At 41.7% G+C, this 26449-nt stretch overlaps 2 protein-coding genes across 6 annotated transcripts in view; one reads left to right on the top strand and one right to left on the bottom strand.

Annotated features, from left to right (window-relative positions):
* Nucleotides 1-17010, top strand: part of STK32A (serine/threonine kinase 32A) — a 179237-nt gene extending 162227 nt beyond the window's left edge. Inside the window, exon 13 of the mRNA XM_055285743.2 lies at nt 16704-17010. Coding sequence (XP_055141718.1) covers nt 16704-16728 — 25 coding nt within the window. The 3' untranslated portion in view covers nt 16729-17010. The remainder of the gene's footprint in view (nt 1-16703) is intronic.
* DPYSL3 (dihydropyrimidinase like 3) overlaps nt 1-26449 on the bottom strand; it is a 114448-nt gene that overhangs the window by 7571 nt on the left and 80428 nt on the right. For all 5 annotated transcript variants that reach the window (XM_055285735.2, XM_055285738.2, XM_055285739.2 and 2 more), the window contains 10 exons: nt 26159-26247; nt 19761-19945; nt 17019-17183; nt 14916-14977; nt 13929-14009; nt 10049-10117; nt 6883-7003; nt 3128-3284; nt 2282-2423; nt 674-844 (listed from right to left, as the gene is read on the bottom strand). In XM_055285735.2, coding sequence (XP_055141710.1) covers nt 674-844; nt 2282-2423; nt 3128-3284; nt 6883-7003; nt 10049-10117; nt 13929-14009; nt 14916-14977; nt 17019-17183; nt 19761-19945; nt 26159-26247 — 1242 coding nt within the window. The remainder of the gene's footprint in view (nt 1-673; nt 845-2281; nt 2424-3127; nt 3285-6882; nt 7004-10048; nt 10118-13928; nt 14010-14915; nt 14978-17018; nt 17184-19760; nt 19946-26158; nt 26248-26449) is intronic.

The raw sequence follows: 26449 nt of genomic DNA, 5'->3' as shown, positions 1-26449 counted from the left end.
TTTTTCTGTACCTCCAATTTTTAATCTATAAAATGGAGGATAATAGTCCCTACCTGTAGAAGACTACTATGGAAATCCAGTGAATTAAAAGCACAGTGCCTGAAACATAAGTGCTTAAAAATATTAGCTATTTTTAACAACAGTGTCAAGCCCGTTTCTGTTAGGTACTGCACTTTAATTATCATCCTCCATGTGAAACTCATCGTGAGGAGTCATCAGTGCTGTTTACCAGTTATTTCCTATTCTTTCTCTTTCCAGGCACAAAGGATCATTGCATGTCCTGACTTCCGGAAGTTAGGTATGGCCATAGGACTGGCTAAGACCAGTGCCATGTGAGAGGCAGTGACATACACCACGTCTAGGGGAAGTTTTAAGAGCCAGTAGACCATTCACCAGGTCATATTCCCCTGTCTCAGCAATCATGAAAACACATGTAGAGAGGAAGCCTCTATTGGCCTCTGTCCCTGAGTGACTGGAATGGGCAGAGCCCATCTGCTTTGGAAAGCAGGAGAAACACAGTTGAGGTTTCGAGCCACTGAGATTCAGGGGATGGATTATTACTGCAACCCGTCCTAGTCTAACTACCCGGCACACCACATAAACACATTTCTCCTGACCAAGTTCCTTGCATGCACTCTCCATTCTACTCTACTCCCACCAGAGCAGGCCTTACAGACTGGTGGTTCTTGGCAGAGACGATCTTCACAGCATCTGGATCCCAGATGACGAGGTCGCTGTCAGAACCCACAGATATTCTTCCCTTGCGGGGATACAGGTTGAAGATCTTGGCAGCGTTTGTGCTTGTCACAGCCACGAACTGGTTTTCATCCATTTTCCCTGTGGCCTATTGAAATATAAGAAATTATATCTATATCTATAGCTATAGCTACATATATATCAATTCAGGGCTTCTGAACTCAGAGAAAGACAACCCACAAAGGCATAGAAATACAAAGAGGAGCCACCTGAAAAGCCGGTGAACTACAGAACCTCACTCAGCAAGCTCGAATTAGCTGGGCTGTCGTGACTACTCAGGCAAAATGCTCAAACACATAGTTTAAGATAGAAGTTACTGCCCCTGAAGTATGCATTTTTTTCTATATGTTCTTACATTTACTTACTCATTTTCTTCTAATTTCAAAAAGGATTATAGAGACCGTAAAAACAAATGTGATTATAATCCCATCCTTCAGATATGTATTTGTGTTTGCATATGTTGTATGCATAGAATAAATACGAAAGAACCTCACCCAAATGATAACAATGGGTTCCCTGGGTTGTGGAATTGAGATATTTTTGTTTTCTTTCAAGTGTGTACTTGTCTGTAGCTTCCAAATATTCATTACTGAGCATGTGTCATGTTGGTAATTTAAAAATATATATTATCTTGGAACTATTCCAAATAGTGCCAGGATAAATATATATGTACTGCTCTGCAGTATATGAAAAAAGAAACACTATGTGAGAGAACAGACAACAATATTTATATTTTCCCTCTTTTCAAACCAAAAAGCCTCTTTACGGAAAGAATTGAGTTTAAAACCTAGCTTTGAGCTTCCTGGGAGCAAAGAAGAAAAAGAAAACTCAGTGAAATTACACTGTGTAGATTAATGAGGCTTTAGTATACATAACCCTGATAAGAATGTTTTTAGGATTTTTAAAATGAAACATAGAGAAGTAATCAACTTAATAATGAGATAATTATTGATTTTACTAAAATCTTTGAGAAAGTCTTAATTTGAATGGCTATTTCTTTTGTCAGTCCTTGTGATGTGAATAAGGAAAATAAAACAGGCCACTTGCCAGAAGACATTTAGAGACAATCACTTCTATCGCCTGAATGACCACATGCCCTCAGTACAGGGCGTCCTTGATAAGCAAGATGTCTTTGGTCTAGACACAGACTCATTGCTTATCATTTCAAAGGATTATATCCAGTTCTTTCAAAAGAAGTCATAAAACTATCCAAACAAAAAGAATTAGCTCACTATTATTTTAAGTACAGGCTATTCGTATACTCAGATGAAGGAGTTGCATGTCTGGTTCCTAGTCCTAACAGTCTAGATAAGGAAGCCTCCTTCAGAATGCTAGGCCTTAGGATTCATCACACTAGAAGGAAATGTTCCACATTGCCTGAGCCACATGGTTCCAGAGACATCTCAGCAAGTACGAGATCCCATCTGCACTCGCAGTGTCACCAGCTCAACTGGTGGCAGGAGGTTCTGATCTGGCGCACGGATGTTTTGGTCCTGGCCACCCTCCCACGACCTCCGTGCCTTACCACAGCCTTGTCCCAGATGACAGACATCCGCTCCTCCACACCATTGGTGCCCTCAGGAATGGCTGTGAAGTTATCCTTCCCAATTGCTTTCTGGGCAGTGCTGAAGGTGCAGTGGGCACTCCCAGATAGCTGTAGATCCCCGCTGGCAAAGGAGAAAAGCGCCACATGAACAGGGGAGATGGCTGGAGGCACACTGGGAGCTTAGAATCTTGTGTCTACTGTGAAGGTTTGGACTCTGACTATTTGGGTTTGGAATCCCTCCTCTACCTCTTACTAGATATATGAGCTTGGATGAGTTTCTTCCCCTCCCTGGGCTCAGCTACCCCATCTAGAAAGTGAGGGGGTGGGATTAGATCATCTCTTTTGTAGCAAAATAAAATGGACTCAAATGAGCAATGTCATGATCCTACATGTCTGCGGAGGGCAGCAACAAATGAGTCTCCCTATAATTTTGATTGTCATCATGACCAATTATTTGAACTTAGGCAAATGATTTAGCTTCTCTGACCTTCAGTTGCTTAATATGTAAATGCTGATAAGAGTGCCTCACTCATAAAGTTGTTATGAGAAACAAATGAGATTGTGAGTGTAGTCTTACCATAGAGCTTGGCACATAATAGGTTTTAACTGCTATTACCATTATTAATATTATGACTGTATTAATGTTTAAAATAGGATGGGGAAGAGCCTGTTTTCTACGTGCAAGACTGTAAAAGAATTCCCAATACACTGTTCACACTGCAGACTCTGGTCAAGTTGATAGATGGGACTGCTCCTGTCCTTAACCCAGCTGGCCCCAAGAGATGTTTTCACAAAACGCCTGTTGCTGGGCATTCCTGTACCAACCTGGCCAGCAAGGAGTTGATGTAGTCCGGAGTAGTTGGGTCAGGGCTCAGGGGTGGGGATGTCACAAATGCAGCTGCCTTGGCCCAGTTCTTGCTCCAATAATGGGTTCCATCTATGCCGAGGCTGGCAGTGATGGGCTCGCCAAAGACTACATTTCCTAGAAGGGACAGGAAACAGGCAAGGGGTTAGCATAAAGTATATGCTGCACTGGGCCCAGCCTATTTAATTTAGCTCCTAAGCCTACCCAGGACTGTGTCTCAGAGTCAGACCGACCTGGGTTCAAGTCCATGTTCCCACCTTTTTAAAGCCCCTGCTTTCCTATCTGCTAAATGTGACCAAGTTTGTATTCCCTAGATTAAAAGAAGCCATTGGTTGTTAGATGCAGTGTTAATTCTCAAATTTTGAGGCAAATTAAAATTTGAGGCAAAAGAAAATAAGATATACATATTGATTTTAAGATTTATCCTCATTTCAGAAATACTAAAATGCTCCAGTTCTTGCTCTAGTAATGGGTTCCATGTATACCAAGGCTGAAATAGATATATTCTGAAATTGATGAAACAAGAAGATGTCTACTTCTTAGGCTTGTGAAAATGAAAAGATATGGCATAAGTGAAGCATCTGGCACCTAGAGGATGTTTAGTAAATATCGCTTTCTTTACCTGTTACTCCTTCCCATGGTAGGGACCCAAAGTCCCAAATGTGCACCCACCACTGGGAATTGCTAGATCCTCCCATTATAATGATATGCTTTGGTTCCACAAAGTAAAATCCATTCCTGTGAATTAGAGACTCTCATGATTTTTTTTATCATGTTTGTTACTCCTAACATGATGACTTGCTAAAAGTCACCCAATAACCTAGGACACATCAAATATGAGACTAGCTTCTTGGATTCTGCCTCAAAAATTAGAGGCCTAACTACCCAAACCATGGAGACAGGATAAAGGCTATTGGAATATACACTGATCTAAGCTGTTTAGCTTCTTTAAGAAGAAGGACTAGTGATATAGAAATCAAATGCTAGCTCATAGCTAGGTGGTTGGTACCAAGTTCCTCTATGCCAAAATCTGGGGCCAAAGCTACCCTATATAGCCCTGCATTTCTTTAACTTTGGTCCTCCATCTTCCACAGTCAAATTCTCCACAAGTTTGCACTCTATGGCCAGGATTACAAATAGGTTTTGCCTTGTTTCAACTCCATTCAATTGGTAACGGTTGCCTAGAATTCCATGAAGGGAAGAATTCTAATAATGCTTGGGGTCTCAGTAGAAAAGACTCAAGATTAATTAGTAATGTCTGCCACGGGCAAAAGAAGGAAGCGATGGCAATGATTCACATTGGTCAGCCCTGCTTTTGCGGGTGAGAGTAAAAAAAAATCCAAGTGATGAGAATTTAAGGGCTCTCCAAAAATACTTACACACTAAAGGATACAGGACCATAAACATATGAAGAAATGAAAGTCACAGCAAGCACTCAACTACTATTGAAAGAAATAGAATCTTAAAAGTGGAAGAACTCTTCCTCTGGACTATGTTTAGCATGGAAGAGTAAAAGAAGCTAAGATAGTAATTACATCTAGATTTGAATACCAGCTCTCCCAGCTGGGAGATCCTGGACAAGTTATGCTGCAATTTCATCGGAAAAAGGGCATTTCTGAGAAATGCCTATTTCTCAGAGTTCTTTGAGAATTCCACACAATAAAAAAATTAAAGTATTTATCTCAGTGCAGGGCACATAGCTGTTCCTCATTTAATTGTAGCTTTCTAATATTAATTCTGAGCAGCCATACAGTTAAAGAGCCCTGATGATTGGTCACTAAACACATGGAGACTTCAACCATATCCTGCTCAGGAGGGAAGTGCAAACCCTGCTAGGCTTTGTCTTGCTCAGCATGCTCTTGAGTGTTTTCCCTGAGAATGACGGTCCATGAGTTGTTTACTGACTTCAATCTCAGCAGCCAGTTTTTCATCCCTGAAGTAATAGCCCCATTCCACCCCAGAGACACAAGCTGTACTAGTTCTGCTCGCCAGAGAATTATGAGCCAAAAGGCTCAGAGTTAGGAATTTTTCTCCATGAAGTTTGAAATAAGACCAGCATACAAGTAAAACACCCTGTCCTGAGCGGCCCCTAGGTCACCCTAAGAATGGGTCCCGGGCAGAATGCAGCCTCAGCAGAGGGCATGAGGGTGGTGGGTAGTCACAGTTGGCAGGGGTGTGTGTGTGTGGCACTGGGTGAGGGCAGAAGGAGTTCCTACACACTTCTTTTTCTTTTTTTGCTTTTCTCCAAGAATGAGTGAGGAGCACTGGGCTGCTTTCCTGGTTCTCACCCAATGACTCATACCCAGTGGAGCAACCATGCCATGTCAGTTGAAACTTCTAAAAGCTAAGGAGAAAACAGCAGGCCTACGGAGAACAGAGGAAGGAAGGAGGTGCCCCAGAATCTGTCAGCTAGGAAGGGTGTCTAGACAATGTGAAAGCCTCCCGTCTCGTAAGAAAAATAGGGTCACCCTGTGCCAGAAGGCCAGGCAGCTGAACACTTAGCCATCAGCGTCAGCTGAGACTATTTTTAGCTACCGCAGTCACTCACACGTGGAGTTTTAGAGGCCAGTTTGGTAGATGAATCACCCATCTTGGGCCTCTCCACTACCAGAATGGCCGCTGGCACACAGCAGTAGCAACCACATCACTGGGCCTGGTAAATCCTCTCACAACACAACGCAGAGCCACGCATCTGCCGCTTCTCACCTGCACTCGTCCCTTACCCAGCCTCACAACTGAGCCCACGAGTCTGACACTGAGGATGAGAACCAGAAACAGAAAAGAAAGCTCTGAAAACTTTAGCTAAGCACAAGGCAAGCAAAGGAAGCCCAAGTTAACACCAGTGGAGAAAAGAAGCAGAAGTCAACAGGGAGCAGGGACACAGCCAGGGTCGTGAAGGCCGTGGTGGCCAATATGCTTTGGAGACCCACTCAAACCCTTCTCTAAAATAACTTGTGCTAGTCTCAGTGGCTCAGGAAGTATGACCTGCATCTGCACTGTGGCCTCAATCCTGGCCAGATTATATCATCCCCAGGGTGTTTACTGGTCCAGGGATGAGCACATGACCCAAGCCAGGCTAGTCACAGTGCTCCTAGGGACTTTTGCTCGACCTGCTGGAAAAGGTGTATTTTACTTTCCCATCACGCTCTCTGCCAAAAATTGAGGACAACAGGTGCCTCTCAGCATCTATTCTGTGACCGTTCATACTGAACATAAACGAAACAGAGGAAAGAGAGCCAAGAAAGGAGTAAGCATGACAAACCCCTAATACCATTGTTGAGGCCCCTCAATCTAGCCATACCTGAAACACCTACAATCGGTTATTCACTTGTGTTTGTTTAAGCCAGAGTGAGCAGGATCTTTGAATTTTGCACCCAATTTAATCCTGACTGATATGTCCGTTTATAAAACTCAGACAAGGTGAACTGAAAATCAAAGATCAAGGGGAGAAGGAAGACGTACAAAGTCTCAGAAGAACTGATTCAAGCTGTGTCATCTTGGACAACTCACCTAACCTTCCTGAGCCTCAGTTTACTTAAATGCCAAGTGGGAGAAATCCCAGGATCCTCCTATCCACACAGGATGTGGAGAGCAGCTTCCTAGGGAGCAAGGCAATGAGCAAAGTAGGCACCATTTATATTACACAGGACAACCAGAGAGGGAAGGAGCCACACAGTGCTATAAGGGGCTCCGAGATCTTGGAAACACAAATCACCTTTTTTCCTGGCTTGTGAGATGAGGTCAGCTGCACTCTTGCTCATGACCTTTGTGACGTAGAGAGGGCAATTGGTTTGGCTGGCAATGGTGATGGCACGGAACACAGCCTCAGCTTCCAGCTGCAAGAAAAAGTCTCTAGGAGTCAATAGGAACATGAACCTCTCAAACTGGTGGCTCCCACCTCCACGAACTGTGAGGATGCAGTGCTGCACAGAGGTTATGGATAATTTTGGCAGGATCTGGAATTAGATATCCTATATCCACATCTCAGATCTACCACTTCCTAACTGTGTCACTTTACTCAGCTTCCCAGTGCCTCTATCCCTCACTAGTAAAATAGTATAGCACAGCATTGTTATCTGAGAGCAATGCCTGGCAGAGGGTAAGCACTTTTTCCTTAGCCTCTGTGGTTATCACAAAGGTGACATCTGAATGAAAGCCTTTGCTCCTCAATCTTCTCAGGACAGAATCTCTGGGCAAACACAATAGCGAACCATGATGTCTAAAATAACCAGCCAAGCCAGTTAGGCATTGTGGTTCCTCAAATCCTTTCCTGCAGCAGTAAGTGGTCAGCAAAGGGTTAATTCTAGGAGGCATTTCTTACAAAAATAATTCCCAGGTTTCTCAACACAAAGACTTGTTTTATTATTGATCTCTCCCATCTTACCCTAATGTAGAATTCATGTTTTCAAATATGCTAACCAACCCAGTGGCATTTATTAAGTAAGAAATTAGAAGTTTTCCCTTATTTTATTAATAAAGCATGGTCTTAGAGCTGAGACTGTCTCACATGGCCTGGTTCTGAGTCCTGGTTCTGACACTTATCAGCTAGGTGACCTCGGCTACATTACACAACCTCCCAAAGCCTCAGTTTCCTTGTCTGTAAATTGAGGATAATAGGATCTGACATGTTGGGCTGTGGTGAGGATTAAATGAGTTAATCCTTGTAAAGCAGTTAGCTCATTCCTAATGGGGAAACAAGGTAAGTGCAGCTCATTCCTAATGGGGAAACAAGGTAAGTGCCCCTTGAGGGTTGGCTACTGATATTATTGTTGATAATATTTCCTAACCAGTTGAGGGTCTGTGTTACTCTCAAGTGGTCTACTGTCAACTTGTGTGAGTTAGTCCAATTCAGCACAGAGCAGAGACTTTGACATTCTTCCATTCAACTGGCAACAGTTGCTTTTTTTATGGGTATGGCATTCTGGTTAGCCTGTGGAGCCCAACACTTAAAAAAAATACCAAAAATAGCTTGCAGATGCCCAATGGTTGTATAATGCAAACCAGTCACTGCCCATAGTGGGTGTAGCTCAGCAGACAGACTCTAAGAACTTGGCTGGCTGAGCTGGCCTCCCCCAAGCTGCACTTTATTCCATGTGGATGGGACCTTGGAGGCCCCTGGTCATAGGTGAATATGGACACCTTCCTGAGCACCCAGAATTTTGTACTCTGGAGCAGCTGTCTCTGTGCCTGGGGTCCCAGCTCTCTGAACAGCATCACTTGAGGTGGTGTCTGGGTATGCTTGAATTGAAGAGGGGCTGGCTCCTCCTATGCTCATTCCTCCCCCTTCACACCCATGCTGACCACTTCAGCTCCCCCAGGACCTCTGTCCTGGTCCCTTTGATCTCATTCCTCCCAAGCACTACAGGTTTTTCAGCACTTTGACAACATGACTATCTTTGGAAGGTTACATCACCCTCCAACTTCACCCAAAAGGCCTTCCACGGCTATAGAGATTTGTGGCTGAGAGGCTTTTTTACTAAAAAGGAGACAGGAATAAGGAGGAGGGTGGGGTGGTAGGGCTAAGGGGAGGTTGAAAAAACAAACCAAGGAACAAAAATAGACTTTGCTCTGAAATCCCCTGGCTGCTGCTGGAAATCCTTCTTGACAGCACATCTCCACAGTGACCAGCATTTAAGAAAAACTTCAGAAACAATGCTGATCACCCTGGTCTCTTCACGATGAGTAAACCATTTTCCAGTCCTTCAAGTGTGATCAGCCAGGGGCTTAACCTCTCTGAGCTTCAGCTTCTTTACCTGTGCAACAATGCCAACCACACAGGGCAGCGGCAGCAAGAACTGAGATAACGTATGCAATCAGCACATACCAGATGTATGCATTCCATAGAAGTGACCTGGTATTATTAAGGAGACAGACTTCAGGGATGCTGTATGTGACTGGAACCCTAATCATAAAATTATAAATTATTTAAATGGCAATAAAAATATCACTAGATACAAAGGAGTTTCTGAGGTGCTGATAATCTGTTTCCTTCTTTGGGTGCTAGTTATACTAGTGTAACTAGGGTAACACTAGCTAAGTGTATCCAGTTTGTGAAAATTCATTGCCTCCTTAGGACAGAAACATTTTCTTCTATGTGTGTTCTATTTATATTTTAAATAAGACTCTAAAAGAGACAGGATATGGGAATGCAATCATTTCTGGTTATGATTCCTTCTTCTCCCTGTTGTAGGGTTTGGAATGACAGGACAGAAACAGGATTCACTTCACTGATATGGAGGGCCTTGACTTTGCTCCAGGTGCTAGACCCAGGCTGCCTTCCAAAGCCAATGTGCTTTCAGGTACATGGTCAGCCAATTCCAAGCTCTGTGCTCCGTGCCAGCAGGTGAAGCTGCTGACATCTCAGAGACATGGAACCAGCATCTAGTCACCTTTGATTTGTTGTTTGGCTGCTAAGCACAGACATAAATAATCATTCATTTTATATATGAGAAACTTCCATACCTGGATATAATCATCACCTTATACAAATTGATGAGTATGATGTATATAAAAGAACCCATTCAACCTCTCATCTATATGGCCAATATTTTGCAGGACTCAAAATGAAATAAGGGAATAAGTAGAAATGTCTATAAGATTCACACTGAGATTTCCTTAAAAAAGGGATTCGAAATTTAACACTCCTGAATAGCTGTGAAGGACACTCCAACTTGTGTTATCTTTAGGGAGATTAGGGGTCAGAAATAAGCATGTCTCTTACATTCCTTTCTAATTTTCTCATGGGCTCTTGAGCTAGGGTCAATCAGAAGTGGTCTTTGGAAGAACTGTTCCAATACTGCAACCTGGTACTCAGATTCTCATCGCCTTTTAACAATGTTTATTCATGGATTGTGTGTGTAACTTCATCCCCTGTAACTTACCTCCTCTGGCCTGCTCAGTACATGGCCTTCTGGGCCAGTTATCCCCATTTCCAACATGCGGGTTTGCTCCTGAAATGAAAAAAGAAAATAGTTCTTCAATAAGCTCAAGTGAGATTTGGAAAAATTACACTGTCATGTTCTGATCTAAAGACCTAAAGAATAAATATGTGTATGTTGAACAGATGTATTAATCCTATATTTGGAGATGCAATATAGGGTAGACTCAACCAAAAGGAGGAAAAAAAAATTCAAGGGTGATTTGCTTTTATAAAAAGAAAGACAGTTGTCTGTTAAACTATTTTTTGTCTATACTGCCCATCAAGAATCATACCAGGTCACTTATTGTTCACCTCTCTCAGTCTCAGCTGCCTCTGACACTACACTTGCTTATCTCATTTGTTTATTCACTCATGCTCTTTAAGCCATTTCACTCAACAAAATGTATTGAGCATCTGCTTCCTGCTAGGCTCTAGGTAAGTACCTGAATTAAAGCAATGTAGCCCCTGACCTCACGAGGCTTACAATTTAGTGCTATGTTTCCCAAAGTGTGGGCCACTCATCACTTACATCAGAATCGCCGGAATTGTTTTTGTAGAAATGCAGATTTCTCACCCATCCTAGCCTAATACATCAGAAGATGTGAGGTTGAATCCTAGTAATGCATATTTTAATAAACCACTCAGGAGTTTTGATGTTTTTAATCTATGGCTTAAATGAATGGATTCAAAATTTAACGAAACAAAATAGTGCCTCCAAACAGCATTACCTGAGTTAGTGTCTTGGTGAAATTCTGTTTAACCAAGTTGTGGACATGGCAGAAGAAGTGCATGTCCCTTGTGGCTGATGGCTAAATTCCTCAGACTTCTAGCCTCTTTATGGAAGAAGCAGGTAGCTGGGCAGTGAGCACACACACATGAACTGATTGGAACTGGCAGAAATCCCAAGCCACCATTCCTTCAGCATTACTGGCATTCACTCTGAAATTATTAAGACTGGTCCCTATGAACCTCTGCACCAGCAGGCCTGGCCTAGTGACCTGGGAGTACTCTGGTAATGCGTGAGACACATAGGAAAGATGGTGAATGCAACAAGCCTTGTCTCACTTTGAAACTATGAGGCATTTAGAAAGGTAAGGATTCTTACCACCTGGAAAAGAACCTTCTGTTTTTTGTTTTTAGTAATAGAAATCTCTAAAAGAGGAGTAGAAAGGAAAATGCACATATTATAAGCAACCATGAGAAGTGAAATTGTCACTATCTCCAGCTCTACAGAAAACAAAAAAAAGGTTAGAGGCTTATTTTTCCAGAAAAGCACCTCCACTTTTCATTCTTACCATTCTCACTTATTGAAACTTGAACTGAATTAAATTTCTTCCAAAGACTAGTGAGTTTCCACTCCAAATTGCCTCCAGTCACACAAGGGTTAAGGTCTCCAACTAAAGAATCTCTGTCTTAGGTGACACTTATGCTTCTGTCTTGTTTGAGTGCACCAGGATAATGCAGAGGACAAAGCTAAGCTCAAGTGGTGGCTTCCAAGCACATTTAAATCACCAGGGGATTATTTTCAAAATACATTTGCCTGAACTCTGCTACTGACTTTTTCTAATTCCAGAATACCTGGAATTAGAAAAATTTGGTGATTCTAATGCACTGTTCAGGCTAGGAAGTCCTATTCTGAAGCCATGATGTCCCTATAGCTGAGAGATTAAGAATGGCAGTAAAGCCCCACTGATGCTACCTTACATGGGGACAGCAGTGGGCATGTTGTGGTATTCATCACAACTACAGTTACATCACAGTTTGGGTCATGACACAACTGTGGCTTGGTCCATGAGGAAAGGAACCCTGTCTTTTTAATCTTCCCTCTCCAAGGCTTGGCGCATAGTAGGTGCTCAACAAATATTTGTTAAATGAATGGCAAAGATGCTGTCCTCTGAGATTGTTTTGCCAACTTGAAATTCTTGAAAATCATCCTTGTTTGTACCCAAAGGCAAAGATTCCCCTCTCATATATTCACTTTTGAGTAAGTGCAGCAAGAAATTCTGAGTATAGCAGCTGCCTTCATTTAAACAATGTGATAAAAATCTTTCTGCTCAAGCTGAATTTAATAAACACACACAATAAACTCATCCAAATGGAAAAATGTCCCTACTCTTTCCCTGACTGAGAACAGATCTTCCCAAGGTAGGGAAATAGTAGCAGGAGGGGAAACCAGAAAAACTTCCATGCTAAGGATTCACAAGAGGAAAGAAACTGAGAACAGAGACTTTGGGTCGAAGTCCATCTGCCTCTTCAGGGGCTGGAATTAACTGCCAGAGAGTTTGGTTTCTAGGGCAGCTGAAAGCAGGGCTGGGACCTCTGGCTGCTGCCCTGAAAACTTGGATAAAGGGAGGAGTACAGTTCTAATACCACTGGGTTGCCTCCCACGGGACCAAGGCATTTGGGCTCTCTACAGAAAATGATTTCATTATCTCTGGGTGTGTGGTGGACGTGGGCGAGGGCTGTCAGGGTCCTGACTAATTAGCCTCCTTGGTCATAGTGAGAGGAAACTGTACACTTACCTCACCTCCCCCACCAGCAAGACAACATGGAGAGTCTGAAATCACAACAGCTGGAGCCCTGCATGGCTGGGGTGCTACCTGCCCACAAGCCTGCAGCTGGGCTTGGGAGGCAAGGGATCCCAGATATGCCATCTCTGGGTAAAGATACCCACTGAGGTACATCACCTTAGGGGAAAGATTTGGTTTTCCTAGTTATTTGCTGTGATCCTTGGGCCAGTGACATTATCCTTCTGAGCCTGGATGGTCTCATGTATAAAATAGGGAGGATGATAGCATCTTTAAAGGGTTGGGTGAAAATTAAATGAGAATATACCAGAAAATTTACCAGTTCCTGGCACACACTAGTCAGTGCTCACCAAATGGCACCTGCTATCAGGAAACTAATGGTCTGAGATGAGGGGAGGCCTAGACATTGTTCCCACACCTTTGCCAACCACATTCACGAAGTTCTGGACAACTTCTAAAATAAAAGCACAGCCCAAGCATTAGTGAGCTATGGAATGCATCTGTTTTGGCTCACTTCAATAGCTACTGCCTGGCACAAAGTGCTCAGGAAATACTCTTTGAAGGAATGAATAATGGTTTCTTGTTGCCAGCATTATCAAATGGATGAAGAAAGCTCACTCTTTTTTTTTCTGGCTGTCTCCTCCTAGCAAAGGCCAATCTTGAGATGTTTCTGAGATAAACAAAACCCTTCCCTAAGACACATCTGTCCATCTATTCCATTAAGCAGCCCAGGAGATGGAGAGATAACTGCTTCCTGCTTCCTTACAAATGATCAATTTGGGCCTTGGGGCCCTCACTTTCATCACTCTTTCCTCAAGTTTCTCAGTATGATTTCTAGGAATCCAGTGAGACGTTTGCTCCTCATGAGACCTAAATTCTCTATTATCTAAGGCTATGAGTTCCACAGACTTGGATCCAATCTCTGGCTTCTGAGAAATGCTGCCTTATGGTCTTTCTTTATGACAGAGAATGTCTTGTAGCTTTGACACATTTTCAGAAGAGAATCAGCAAATGCTCTCCCACCAAATGGTCCAATTTGAAATCCTCCTCTTCCAGGATGCCTTTTCTGATTCTCCAACAATGGCCAGCCCTCTTTCTGTCTTACCACATCTTCTAGTTTCATTGCTTGTCTACATTCCCCTCTCTTTTGTTTCTTCCACCTAAGTTGTGAGGTACTTTGGAGCAGGTTCTGTCTTTAGCAAGGTACTTATGATGGTGCCTTGCACATATTGAGAGCTCAAGCAGCACTGAAGAAATGAAGAAGAAAATGGGATGCAGACCCAAAGCATGCTCCAAGGAGCTGCATGGTGTTACCTGGGCAATGATATCCCCATTCTCAGCATGAACTTGAGCAATGGCCCCCAGCTCTCCCAGACAGGTGAAGATCTCATAGAGCTGAAATAGAAATGAGCCTTTGTCACTCTTGCAAGCACTTTTAGCAACCCCACAGAAGGGCCAATTACTAGAGCCCAGGCTAAAACAAATGGGATAAAGCAGAGGAAATAAGTCACCAGGGCAGAAATATAGATTACATAGGCATGACCAACGAGGAGTGCTAGTCCAAAGAAATCCTAGGAAACTCTGACTATATAAAGAACCTACCATGTTCCCTAGGCAGGCAGAGCAAATATATAATAAAGTACTACCAACCGCTCTCCTTTGCCTCTAGCACACATTTTTAATGGAATTATTTTCCCATTGAGCTGAGAGACAGCCTCAGAATTCTTCTCAACAAATGCTCTAGAAAACCACTACAGCCTGGCCAGAAACAAACACAAAAACTCAAACCCTTATCTCTTAACCTGTGAAGGTAGACATACCTTCACCTCTAAGCAGGAGGCATGGGAATTCATTTCTTGTATTTCCTCTGAAAACTTAGCCTCTGTCTAAAGCAAATGCATGTCATGAATTTCTTAGGGGGAGAGTCAGAGGCAAGGCAGTAGGATATTCCAATCAGCAGAAGGCCCTCCTGGTCCTGCAGGTGAAGAGCCTCACACTTTCACTGGGCTTATGAGGGGTTTGGAGCTTGTTTGGTAGATGGAAATTTAGACATGTTCCTCCTCTTGCCATTTAAGAAAGCTGCTGCCAGTGGAAACTCTAGATCCCCGTCTGTCTTGCCATGGGCACTCTGCCCATTACCTTATTTAAAATGTAGCGTGGACTGCAAAGGCTTCAAGAAGCATTCTGGCCCAGTGGTCTCCCACAGTGACCACAGTGATTTATGTTACAAGGGCCAAGGTCATCAGCAACAATAGGAAACCCATCCAGATACCCCAAACCACATAGCAAATGGGTTGTTACCTCTGTGTTAGATACTTGATACAAATCCTTATAAGCCATATAAACCATGAAGGAGTTAACCCCTGCAAAAGAGGGACAGGAGGAAAAACAAGAGAAAGACAACATTATCATGACTGTCCTCCATCCTTTGCTCCCACTTCCATCAACCATAGAACCCAGCTGCATTACCGGGGCTCCTGTCCAACATAAAGCAGATATTTATATTCTTCAAGAGCATTTTGCTCTGCCCACCCTTGCCCCATAAAATCAACAATTCCTAAAAGATGTCATAGCAGAATGGTCTCTTCTTCTGTGCCTCTTTCTAACCTCCCCTGTCCAGCAACCCCTAGCCCAGAAGGTCAATAAACTTTGATATTGCTCAAGGCAGTAGTAGGTGGCATTAAGAATCACTCTAGCACACCAGTTGTGTTCATAACCTTGGGGCTGCACCATTGAAATCCACCACATACTAGCTTGGGATACTTAACCTCTCTGGACCTCGGTTTCCTCACCTGTTAAATGGAAAAATAACAATACCCTACTTCATAAAGTGGTTGTGAATATTAAAGGAGAGAATACATAAAGAGCTTTTAGCACCAGGCTTGGCACATATTTGGTTTCCAATTAATGGATCTCCCAGGATCAGTTCCTTTTACTGTGCAGGGTGTTGGATCAGAAAGGAGAACTAAGATACAGACCCTACCCTTAGGGAACTAATGGGCAGGTTTTACCTTGTGCTTAAATACCTTAAGTTGTAAGGTTTATATGTAAAGACCTATTTAGATCTTACCCCAAATAAGCTACTAATACAGTGATTTACAGAAATAGGTGGGACTGGGGAACTGAGAATCATTTTGAGGAAAGGGGGATAATTTTGGTCTCTAACCATTAGGGCCTTCTCAGCCCACAGTGTTCTGGGCCAAAAGTGGGTTGTAATTTGAGAACTTCCCTACCCAGAGTGGTTCAACTCAGGGCAGTCTTCCCAAACACTACCCTTCCCAAAAGCCTCTACATTATCCATGGAATGATCCAGGCTCTTTGATAAAGAAGTGAGTGTTAAAGCCATTCAATTTTCTACCCCGGTTGAGATGCCCAGTGTAAACGCAAATACAGAAAGACGAGTTAATCTCACATTCTGTGTCACCAAAGATTTTGTGTCAGGGCTTGTGGGATAAGGAAGGGGATGGAAAGAAAATATCATCCTCTGAGGGGGTCATCCTTTCCCTGCCATCCCAGGGCACACTCTTCCACTGGACTCCTAGCATTTGTGTCTAGACTACTCCTTTGGTAATGGTTCTTGCACCCTATGACATTTATTCTGTTGTTCTTCATGAGCCTGTTTTCTTTTGCCTTGGGTGTTCAGCAGAGGCCATTACTTACACTTCTCTAAGACCCCCAGGCCGCCTTACAATGCTGAGCACATTGTGCATATGTGTGCCTGTATGTGGGGGGGAGGGGTTTGCAATATCTGTTGATCAAAAAGAAGCAGAGAATAGAGGAATCTAAGAAGACAGTGGAACCTAAATCATGTACTCACTGAGAGGACACATGCTGGCACACACACAGAAACATATATAAATATACACGAACATGTTTTCACACCCTAAGCTCTCAGCTTGAGTACCAATACATCCTTGCTCCTAGAAATGCCTTAGCCTTGTCTAAGGATTCCATTGTTACATGATAGTAAGGGTTTGATCTCTACAGTAAAAATGATACGGGTTAAAAATCCCTAATCTCATTGTACTAGCCATACAACCTTATGTAAGATTAGTTAGCTTCTCCTAACCTCAGTTTCTTCCTCTGCAGAATGGGCAATATTGCATGGAGGTGAAGAGCATAGAATTTGGATACACCTACTGCTTACTAATGCTATGATCTTGGGCTGCTTATTCTGAGTCTCAGTTTCTCCATCTGCAAAGTGGGGAAAACAGTCACTATCTCACGGGGATCCTGTAAGAAGTAAATAAAGTGCCTGGAACATTGTGTTATCCCTACATCCAGTGCTCACGCTCAAGGTTCCAGGCTCCAAGTAAAAGACAGTGACTGAAATGAGTGGATGGTGTTGGAAGGACTGGCAAGAAGAAGCTAAGAGAGGAGGGAGGACAGCATGTCCGGGCTCACCTTTGTCCTTGATGAGGTTCTGCACTTCCTGCTTGACGCTGTCATTCCAGTGGGTGATGTCCACATGCAAGGCATAGTCACAGCAGCTCTTCCCATCAGCCCACTCTCTCCATTTCTCATAGGCCTCAGTCAGGCTGGACTCAGGCTCAGGCACCACATGGTCAACTGAATGACAGAGACCCCAGATGAGTCACTCTCAGACACAGCCGTTGCTCCCCTCTGCCCAGGCCTGCTCCTGCTTGCTTAGCTGTGACTGCAGAATCTCTGTTTCCTGAGCATGGAATTAACTTTTGAAGGGGTTCCCTGGTAGTTTCAAGAATGCTGATCACTTAAATGTCACCAAGCTATGTGATTTGGGGCAAATTACTAGGTTCCCTAAACCTCAGTTTTCTTTCCTTTAAGTTGGTGCCAAGTGGGGTGGGAGACAGGGTGTTACTAGTGCCTTTCTTCTGAATTTATAAGATTAAATGGGAAAATGCATGTAAAGTACTTCACCTAATGCCTGGCTCATGGTAAGTGCTCAATAAATGTTAGCCATCAGTGAGTGCCGACTGTGTGTCATTATTACTAGTACTGTGGGGAGGTCACTGCTAGTGAAAAAAGTCAGACTCTCTTCCAAGGGTGAAAGCGAGGTTTAAAGTTAAGTTAGGGCACAAGACATTGAGGCTCTCTGCTATAGGACAAAGCTGGTGTCAGTTACATAAACCTGATACTGGGCCTGCAGATCTTATTTCCATGGAAACTTCTTGTCAAGAATCTGGTTTCTCTGAGGCCCAAATCTACTCTTTCACCCGCAACCATGGATACATTTTTTTTAAACAATGGCATCTACAGTTGATGAAGAAAAGGCAGAAATTACACTTTCATGGTTCCCCTGAACGGCTGAGGCAAAGTACAAGTAAGGACAAAGTACAGCTAAGGACAACTTTCCAGAGAGCAATTTTGAAATATACATAAAAAAACTGGACATTTTTCAAACCTTAACCCAATATTTATTCCCACACCTATGAGTTATTCCTAGGGAAATAAATGAGGCTGTATACAAAATTTTGGTTCCAAGGATGTTTGCTACTTATTTATCTAAGTGAAAAATTGGAAACAATTGAAACTGTTAACAATAGAGAAGTTAGGTTAAATACATAAATCCTTTATAAAATGGATGACTAGGAATCCACTTTAAATGTTGGGGTAGAATAAAAATGAATGCAAAGATATCCATGACATATTATTTAGCAAAAATGGAAGGTTAAAATATAGTACATGTACTGTGATCCTAGTTTTGCCAAATAGGATTTTAAAAATGTGTACAATATACAGCCAAACTCCAACAGTGATGTGGGATTATGAGGTTTATTTTCTTTTTGCATCTCTAGCTTTCCTAATTTATCTATGAAGGACACAATTGCTTTTGTGGTTCTTTGTAAGTTTTACTCTCATCACTGGGAATCTGACTTCCCTAATGCAGATGGCCAAGCATAATACAAATCTCAAGGATGCCAAACAGGTCCAACTTCTTGCCCGGATGGCAGAAAGCCAAGCCAAGATCACTCATTCCCGTAGTCTTCTATCAAAGGCAGCCTGAGTGCACTTATCGGAAAGCAAATGCATGGAGCTACACTACTAATGTCTGGGGCAACACCAGGGCTTTCGTCGGCAGGCAACTGCTGAGAAGGCAGCAGGCTTCCACCCTTCAGCTGGAGAATTGCACCCTGAATTGCACCTTTTATGGCTTTGGTGCAATTTTTCTGGGCTTCCACACCCAACTAGCTGAAGCTGAACTCTGCTCATGCTCCTGTCAAAAGGAAGTAAAAGACAGTGGATAATTCTACAGCTCAGGCTGTCCTGTGTTCTCAGGGGATGTATATGGTATTAAAATAAACAGTGCTCTCTGCCTGACCAAGTTTGGGGACAGCACTGGGGTGGGACCCAATTCATCAGGATTCCTTTGGGACAGGAAGGACTGCCCTGGAATGCTATTGGTTCAGTAATCCAATGGCATGCAACTCCCTAGATTTTTTTTGGAATTGCAATAGAAAAAAACAAAACAAAACAAAATTTAAAAACAAGAGAAACCACACCTACAGCTTGCCCAATGTTAAAGATATGAATTGGTCAAAATACAGCGCAGACCAGATAGCACTAAATGCGACTGGAAGTCAAAGATGCAGATGCCTCCAGCACCAGTTGTTTTTATGACATGACCAGCATCCTAGTAGAAGCTTTAAACCAAGCTCAGTGATTTTGAAAACTTCCATGAGACACAGCTTCACCCACTGAAGTTCACAAAATTTCCAAGAAATATAATTCTCCATAATACCTCTCTCCATGATACTCCTCAGCTCCATTCACACTGCTCTGCCCTCCTTTCTCAGACCCAAGTGGGCAGTTTTGAAATAATGTTTCATCTTCTATCCATAACTTTTTAAGTCTACTTTCACCTCTTACTAGCCCAGAGATGCTATTTCCTATTCTCCACTCATTGCAGGAGCCAGCACCTGCTGCTAAGGTAGACAAGAGGGCAGCTGCTGCCATGACCAAGAGCCTCATGAATCTCCTCTCTGTAGTTACAGGGAGTTGCCCTTTCCTCAGCTCAATCTGCTTTTCTCAGGTCCCATCAGGCAAAACATCTATAAACTGAATTGGGGCAAGTATACAAGTTATAAATAAGAGAGTTCTGGAGATAACACATTCATTAAGCACACACTTCTGAGAAACAGGAGTGTGTAAAATATGAAGACTTACTGATCATGGTGGTGCCACCCGCTAAGGCCGCCTTTGTCCCTTGGAAGAAGTCATCTACTGTGGTCATTCCCTTATATGGCATCTGGAAGTGAGTATGGACATCGATGCCTCCAGGGATCACCATCTTCCCATTGGCTTCGATGGTCTTCACTCCTCCAGGAACAATCAGATTGTCTCCAATTTGTCTGGTGAAACAAACAAAAAAATGATCAAACACTTGGTCATTTAAAAGTGCAATTTCCAAGACAAATATAGTGGTATAAGGATTTTAAACAGTGTTACTTGTATTTATCAAATTCATCTTTGCAAGTGACTCACAAGCTTAACAATCTATAAACAAAGATAGATATATACAGAAAACAATGTTTATAGTCACAGAATGATTTGATATGCCATTCGGTGGGACCATGTGTCCTGGTTTAGTACTATAAGGGTTTGACAGCATCTAGAATATAGTGTGTGTAATAATTTTTTAATATAAATATTTGTATTATTCCTTTCATTTTGTTCTTTAAATTAAGGTGAGAAATAACATTTGGAGAAGGATCTAAAGAGTATAAAATAGTGCACTGTTAGAGACTGAAGAAGATAATAGTGAATCATTTAAAGAACAAGTATGGGAACTTAGCTATCTTTTAAGTGGGGTCATCTTTGCTCCTAACAAAAGATTCTGTCTGGGTTATTTCCCACCTAAGTCTTCACTCCCAATTCCACCCTTTCCTAATCATTTATCAGCCAATCACAGCTGATGGCAGATTCACCAGGAGGAAATCAAAGATGCAGATGCCTCCAGCACCAGCTGCCTTTATGACATGATCAGTGTCCCAGTAGAAGCTTTTAGCCGAGCTTAGTGATTATGAAAACCTCCACTAGACACAGCTTCACCCAGGAAGCTTCAGAGCATCTTAGGGAGGAATACCAGGGAGACTCAGGCAGAAGTAAGCCAATGAGTATCTCAAAGGCAAGCCTCCAAGGAAAGTGACAAATACAACTAGTCCCTGCACAATGCTGCTTATAGATCAGCCAGTATTGCTTGGCTCATACGTGGTATCACATCTTTGATTTAAATAGCTGGTTAAACATGTTCACTATGGATACCAGGGAAATCTGTGATTCATAAGCCTCTATACGACCATTAAAAATCTCCTACCTTGGGATATCTGTACCTCACTGTCCATGGCATGAATATTTTCCTCTTTTGTCCATAGACAGCCAAGAAGGACACTCTCTTGGGGCAGTAAGAAATCTACCACTGGCCTCTCAAACTCCAAGTTCTGCGACTAAAATAAAGTATTCCTGACATCTCTAAGAGTTCAACTTTACCACATCATCACTGGGCCATTTCAGAGCCACCATAATTCAAAATATACTGGTAAAATGCAGCCTCTGATCATAAGTCCATTCTAGTTCAGATACTGGCCAATTCTGTTCTCATTTTTCTCTCTCACAGGTTCTCCTTTAAGGAAAATTGAGAACCAAGGTCATGAAGAATTGCCTGGCTTGTGTGTGTGTTTTCATCCATTTTGACAACTAGTTTAATACCAAGCCTGAAGTAGAAATGGCTTCCCCTTCTTCACTCTCCACCAACAAAGGCCGCATTAATCCTTCAAGGCTCAGCTTCCATCTTCCCTCCTTCATCAAGTTTCTAGCAAAATCCAAGTCTAATAATGAGTGAGGCTGGATGTGGGCTATCTGGATTCACAATCCTGGCTCTGCTAGCTACTAGCTATATAACCTTGGCCAAATTACCTTACCATGCCTCAATTCTTTTCTCTGTAAAATGTAACAAAGATGCCTCCTCCATAGGGTTGTGCTGCAGATTAAATGTGAATATATGTTAAGCCCATAAAACACTGTTAGGTGACTAAGAATTCAATAAATGTCAGCTATTATAATTAATAACCAGTCCACTCCCTTCTCTGAATCTCACCTATTCTAAGAATATAATACTTGATATGCCACTCCTTGGTAATGCTAGGTCCTTTGCATATATACAGATATCTCAGTTCCCCTAAAAGACTAAAAGGTCCTGGGGGAAGACAGCATGATGATCTGGGCCTTGATGAGTACCATACCGTGTGACATAGCATGAGTCCAACACCTCAAAAAATTGCCTGGTACATAACAAGTATTCCTCAAATATTCACAGACAGACAAACAACTATGTGATAGTTAGAGGAGGTTATTTCTGTTCTTATGCTCTGTGAGTTAAGAATGTTGTTGGAGACAAACAAAATTTCAGGATTGAATTATGATCATTTAACTCAACCTTCTCTCCACCACCAACACACACATCTGATGGTTAAATTCCTTCTACAACATCCTTGGCAAGTGGCCTTTCAGTCTTTCTAATAGAAATGGCGAAAAGGAATCGTCTTACACCTTCAACCCTGATTGTAGATCCCTGAAGCACTGTGTGAAGATGGATTCTAAACCTGTATTTAAGGCTCAAGTGTAAAAAGTTCTGTGATCAGACAAGATCAGGCATGTTCAGGGTGGTATGGCCATAGCACCACTCCTATTCAACATCGTATTGGAAGTTCTGGCCAGGAAATCAGACAAGAGAAAGAAATAAAGCATATTCAAATAGGAAGAGAGGAAGTCAAATAGTCTCTATTTGCAGATTACATAATTGTATATTTAGAAAACCCCATCATCTCGGCCCAAAAACTCCTTAAGCTGATAAGCAACTTCAGCAAAGTCTCAGGATAAAAATCAATGTGCAAAAATCACAAGCATTCCTATACACCAGTAATGGACAAATAGAGAGCCAAATCATGAGCAAAGTCCCATTCACAATTACTACAAAGAGAATAAAATATCTAGGAATACAACTTACAAGGGATGTGAAGGACCTCTTCAAGGAGAACTATAATCCACTGCTCAAGGAAATAAGACACAAACAAATGGAAAAAAATCCATGCTCACAGATAGGAAGAATCAATATAATGAAAATGGCCATATTGCCCCAAGTAATTTATAGATTCAATGCTATTCCCATCAAGCTACCATTGATTTTGTTCACAGAGTTAGAAAAAACTATTTTAAATTTCATATGTAACTAAAAAAGAGCTTGTATAGCCAAGACAATCCTAAGTAAAAAGAACAAAGCTGGAGGCATCATACTACCTGACTTCAAACTATACTATGATTTTACAGTAACCAAAACAGCATGGTACTAGTAGCAAAACAGATACATAGACCAATGGAACAGAACAGAGGCCACAGAAATAACACCAAACATCTACAACTATTTGATCCTTGGCAAACCTGACAAAAATAAGCAATGGGGAAAGGTTTCCCTATTTAATAAATGGTGTTGGGAAAACTGGCTAGCCATATGCAGAAAACAGGAACTGGACCCCTTCCTTACAGCTTATACAAAATTAACTCAAGATGGATTAAAGAATTAAATATAAGACCAAAACCATAAAAACCCTAGAAGAAAACCTAGGCAATACCACTCAAGACATAGGCATGGGCAAAGACTTCATGACTAAAACACCAAAAGCAATGGCAACAAAAGCCAAAATAGACAAATGGGATCTAATTAAACTAAAGAGCTTCTGCACAGCAAGAGAAACTATCATCAGAGTGAACAGGCATAGGAGAAAATTTTTGCACTCTATCCATCTGACAAAGGGGTAATATCCAGAATCTACAGGGAACTTAAACAAATTTACAAGAAAAAAACAAACAACCCTATCAAAAACTGGGCAAAGGATATGAACAGACCTTCTTAAAGAAGACATTTATGTGGCCAACAAATGTATGACAAAAAGCTCATCATCACTGGTCACTAGAGAAATGCAAATCAAAACCACAATGAGATACCATCTCACGCCACTTAGAATGGGGATCATTAAGAAGTCAGGAAACAACAGATGCTGGAGAGGATTTGGAGAAATAGGAACGCTTTTACCCTGTTGGTGGGAGTGTGAACTAGTTCAACCACGGTGGAAGACAGTGTGGCAATTCCTCAAGGATCTAGAACCAGAAATAGTATTTGACCCAGCAATCCCATTACTGGGTATATACCCAGAGGAATATAAATCATTCTACTATAAAGACATGTGCATATGTATGTTTATTGCAGCACTATTCACAATAGCAAAAACTGAGAACCAATCCAAATGCCCATCGATGACAGACTGGATAAAGAAAATGTGGCACATATACATCATGAAATACTATGCAGCCATAAAAAAAAGAATGAGTTCATGTCCTTTGCAGGGACATGGATGAAGCTGGAAACCATCATTCTTAGTAAACTAACACAGGAACAGGAAACCAAACACTGCATGTTCTCACTTGTAAGTGGGACTTGAACAATGAGAACATATGGGCACAGGGAGGAGAACATCAAACACCAGGGCCTGTCGGGGGTGGGGGAAAGGGGAGGGATAGCATTAGGAGAAATACCTAATGTAGATGACAGGCTGATGGGTGCGGCAAACCACCACAGAACATATATACCTATGTAACAAACCTGCACGTTCTGCACATGTACCCCAGAACTTAAAGTATAATAATAATAATAATAAAGTTCTGTGAACAATTAGTGCTGCCTATGATGAGCTCTGAAATGAGGATGCATTTGGTAACAAATTTTTCCCATTCTCTCCAAATGAGAGAGCTTGCTACCTCCAAATAGAGCCAACTATATATAATAATTTTTTAGTTAATAGAAAAACATAAAATCAATTGTGGCTTATATATATTTTGAAGAAATTATTGTCATATTTTTTGGTTTTCCCATTGTTTCCATTTTTCTTACTTCCAATATAAGAAAGTAATCATGTAAATTGGCAAGGTAACTATGAACAAATATTTTTTGTTCTTGCATTTGTTCATTCATTCATTCATTCACTCGCTCATTCATTCAATGTTATTTGACTAATACATTAACATTTAGCAAGTTATTTACTCTCTGTGTGCCACTTTCTCCTCATCTCAGGAAAAAGGATAATAATAGTACAGTACTTACTTCGGAGGGCTGCTGGCTGATTGAGAGAAAGCATGCAAAACATTTAACATTGTGCCTGGCACATACTACACACTCAATAAAAAGTAGCTCTTATCAAATTTTTATGTGCTAAGTCCTGGGTTAAGTATTGGGGATATGGAATAAAAAAGATACGTAAGTAAGATATGAGAGTAAGTAGGTCTCCTTACACTCAAAGGAGACTAACAATGTCAGAATTGCTATGATTGATAAAAGCACAAGCTGGTTTTGTTTGGTTGTTTTTTTTTTTTTTTTGAGACAGAGCCTAGCTCTGTCACCCAGGGTGGAGTGCTGGAGTGCAGTGGCGCGATCTTGGCTCACTGCAACCTCTACCTCCTGGGTTCAAGTGATTCTCTTGCCTCAGGTTCCTGAGTAGCTGGGACTGCAGGCATACACCACCACACCCGGCTAATTTTTGTATTTTTGGTAGAGACAGGGTTTCACCATGTTGCCCAGGCTGATCTCATACTCCTGAGCTCAAGTGATCTGCCCGCCTCGGCCTCCCAAAGTGCTGGGATTACAGGCACTTAATTAGAGCTGCCGTGCCCGGCCGAGCGCAAGCTGTTTTGAAAGCACACAGAAGGGAAAGCTAACCTAGACTTGGGGGCTGGTAAAAAATGTTTGTCTGCAGAAAACTATATCTAAGCCAATTTTTCAAAGATAAGCAAGAGATCTTTTATAACCAAAATCTTTAACTAGTCAATGAAGTTAAGTCATATAAAAATAAAACTAAAAGAGGCCAGAAGGGGCTAATAGAATGGGTTGGATACACCCAGTCTTATACAACATCTTAGCAGGGTAGTGTACTTTGTTTTCTGTGATGAAACACTATGTAAATCAAATCTCCTTTTAAAGTTCACTGTGTAGGAAACCTACACATAAAACTTACCTGTCTGTGTCACTTACAGGTATCCAATAGTATACATTTTAGAATGTAATTATACATCCCTAATGAATTTATTTGCAAATCTTGCATGAAATCTATGTCCTATCTGTGCTCTGCCCATCTAAGTCCTATCCTTATGTCAAGGTTCAGATTAAATACTCTCTCTACCCCAAAGCGTTACTTCTAAATGAATTTCTTCTTTGTACTTCTAGATCACTAATCCCAACTTCAACTCCTTTGATACCTATTGCACAAAGCCTTATATTTTTAGGGTGCTGTAATTTGTGCACATTTTCCAGTATGCTTAAGGATGATGGTCACCTCTTCTACTTTTCCATGACCCATAGAATGCTCATCAATACTTTCTGCACAAAGTTGCCCTCAGCATCATTTCATTCTGTTGATTAAATTAAGATTTTTTTCACCACATTCATGTAATCCAAGCTTCTTTATGAGCCATTAATGAAGAGAGGAAGTGCAAAACAACAAAGAATCCCATATACATACTTTATTAAGCCATCTTCCATGTAAATATCAGCATAAAAGGACTGATCATCGTTGACGATTCTGCCTCCCTTGATAAGGAGACGGTCACTCTAGAAAAGAAGGAAAACATGAGTCATTATCACAGGTATGATTTCAGAGAAGAGTAATCTGCCAAGGTTTTCCCAATTCATTGTTCTAGATGTCTAGTAGAAACACATTTACCAAAGACATATGTGTGCTCAATGCACTCAACATTTAAAGTAGGTGTATTTGTTGGGGATCCAGTCTTTCTTGTTTGCCCTTAATTCAAAT

The sequence above is a fragment of the Symphalangus syndactylus genome, chromosome 7, assembly GCF_028878055.3.
Source record: "Symphalangus syndactylus isolate Jambi chromosome 7, NHGRI_mSymSyn1-v2.1_pri, whole genome shotgun sequence".
Taxonomy (NCBI): Eukaryota; Metazoa; Chordata; class Mammalia; order Primates; family Hylobatidae; genus Symphalangus; species Symphalangus syndactylus.
The sequence above is the reverse complement of the archived record's forward strand: the minus strand, read 5'-3'. Positions and strand labels throughout refer to the sequence as shown.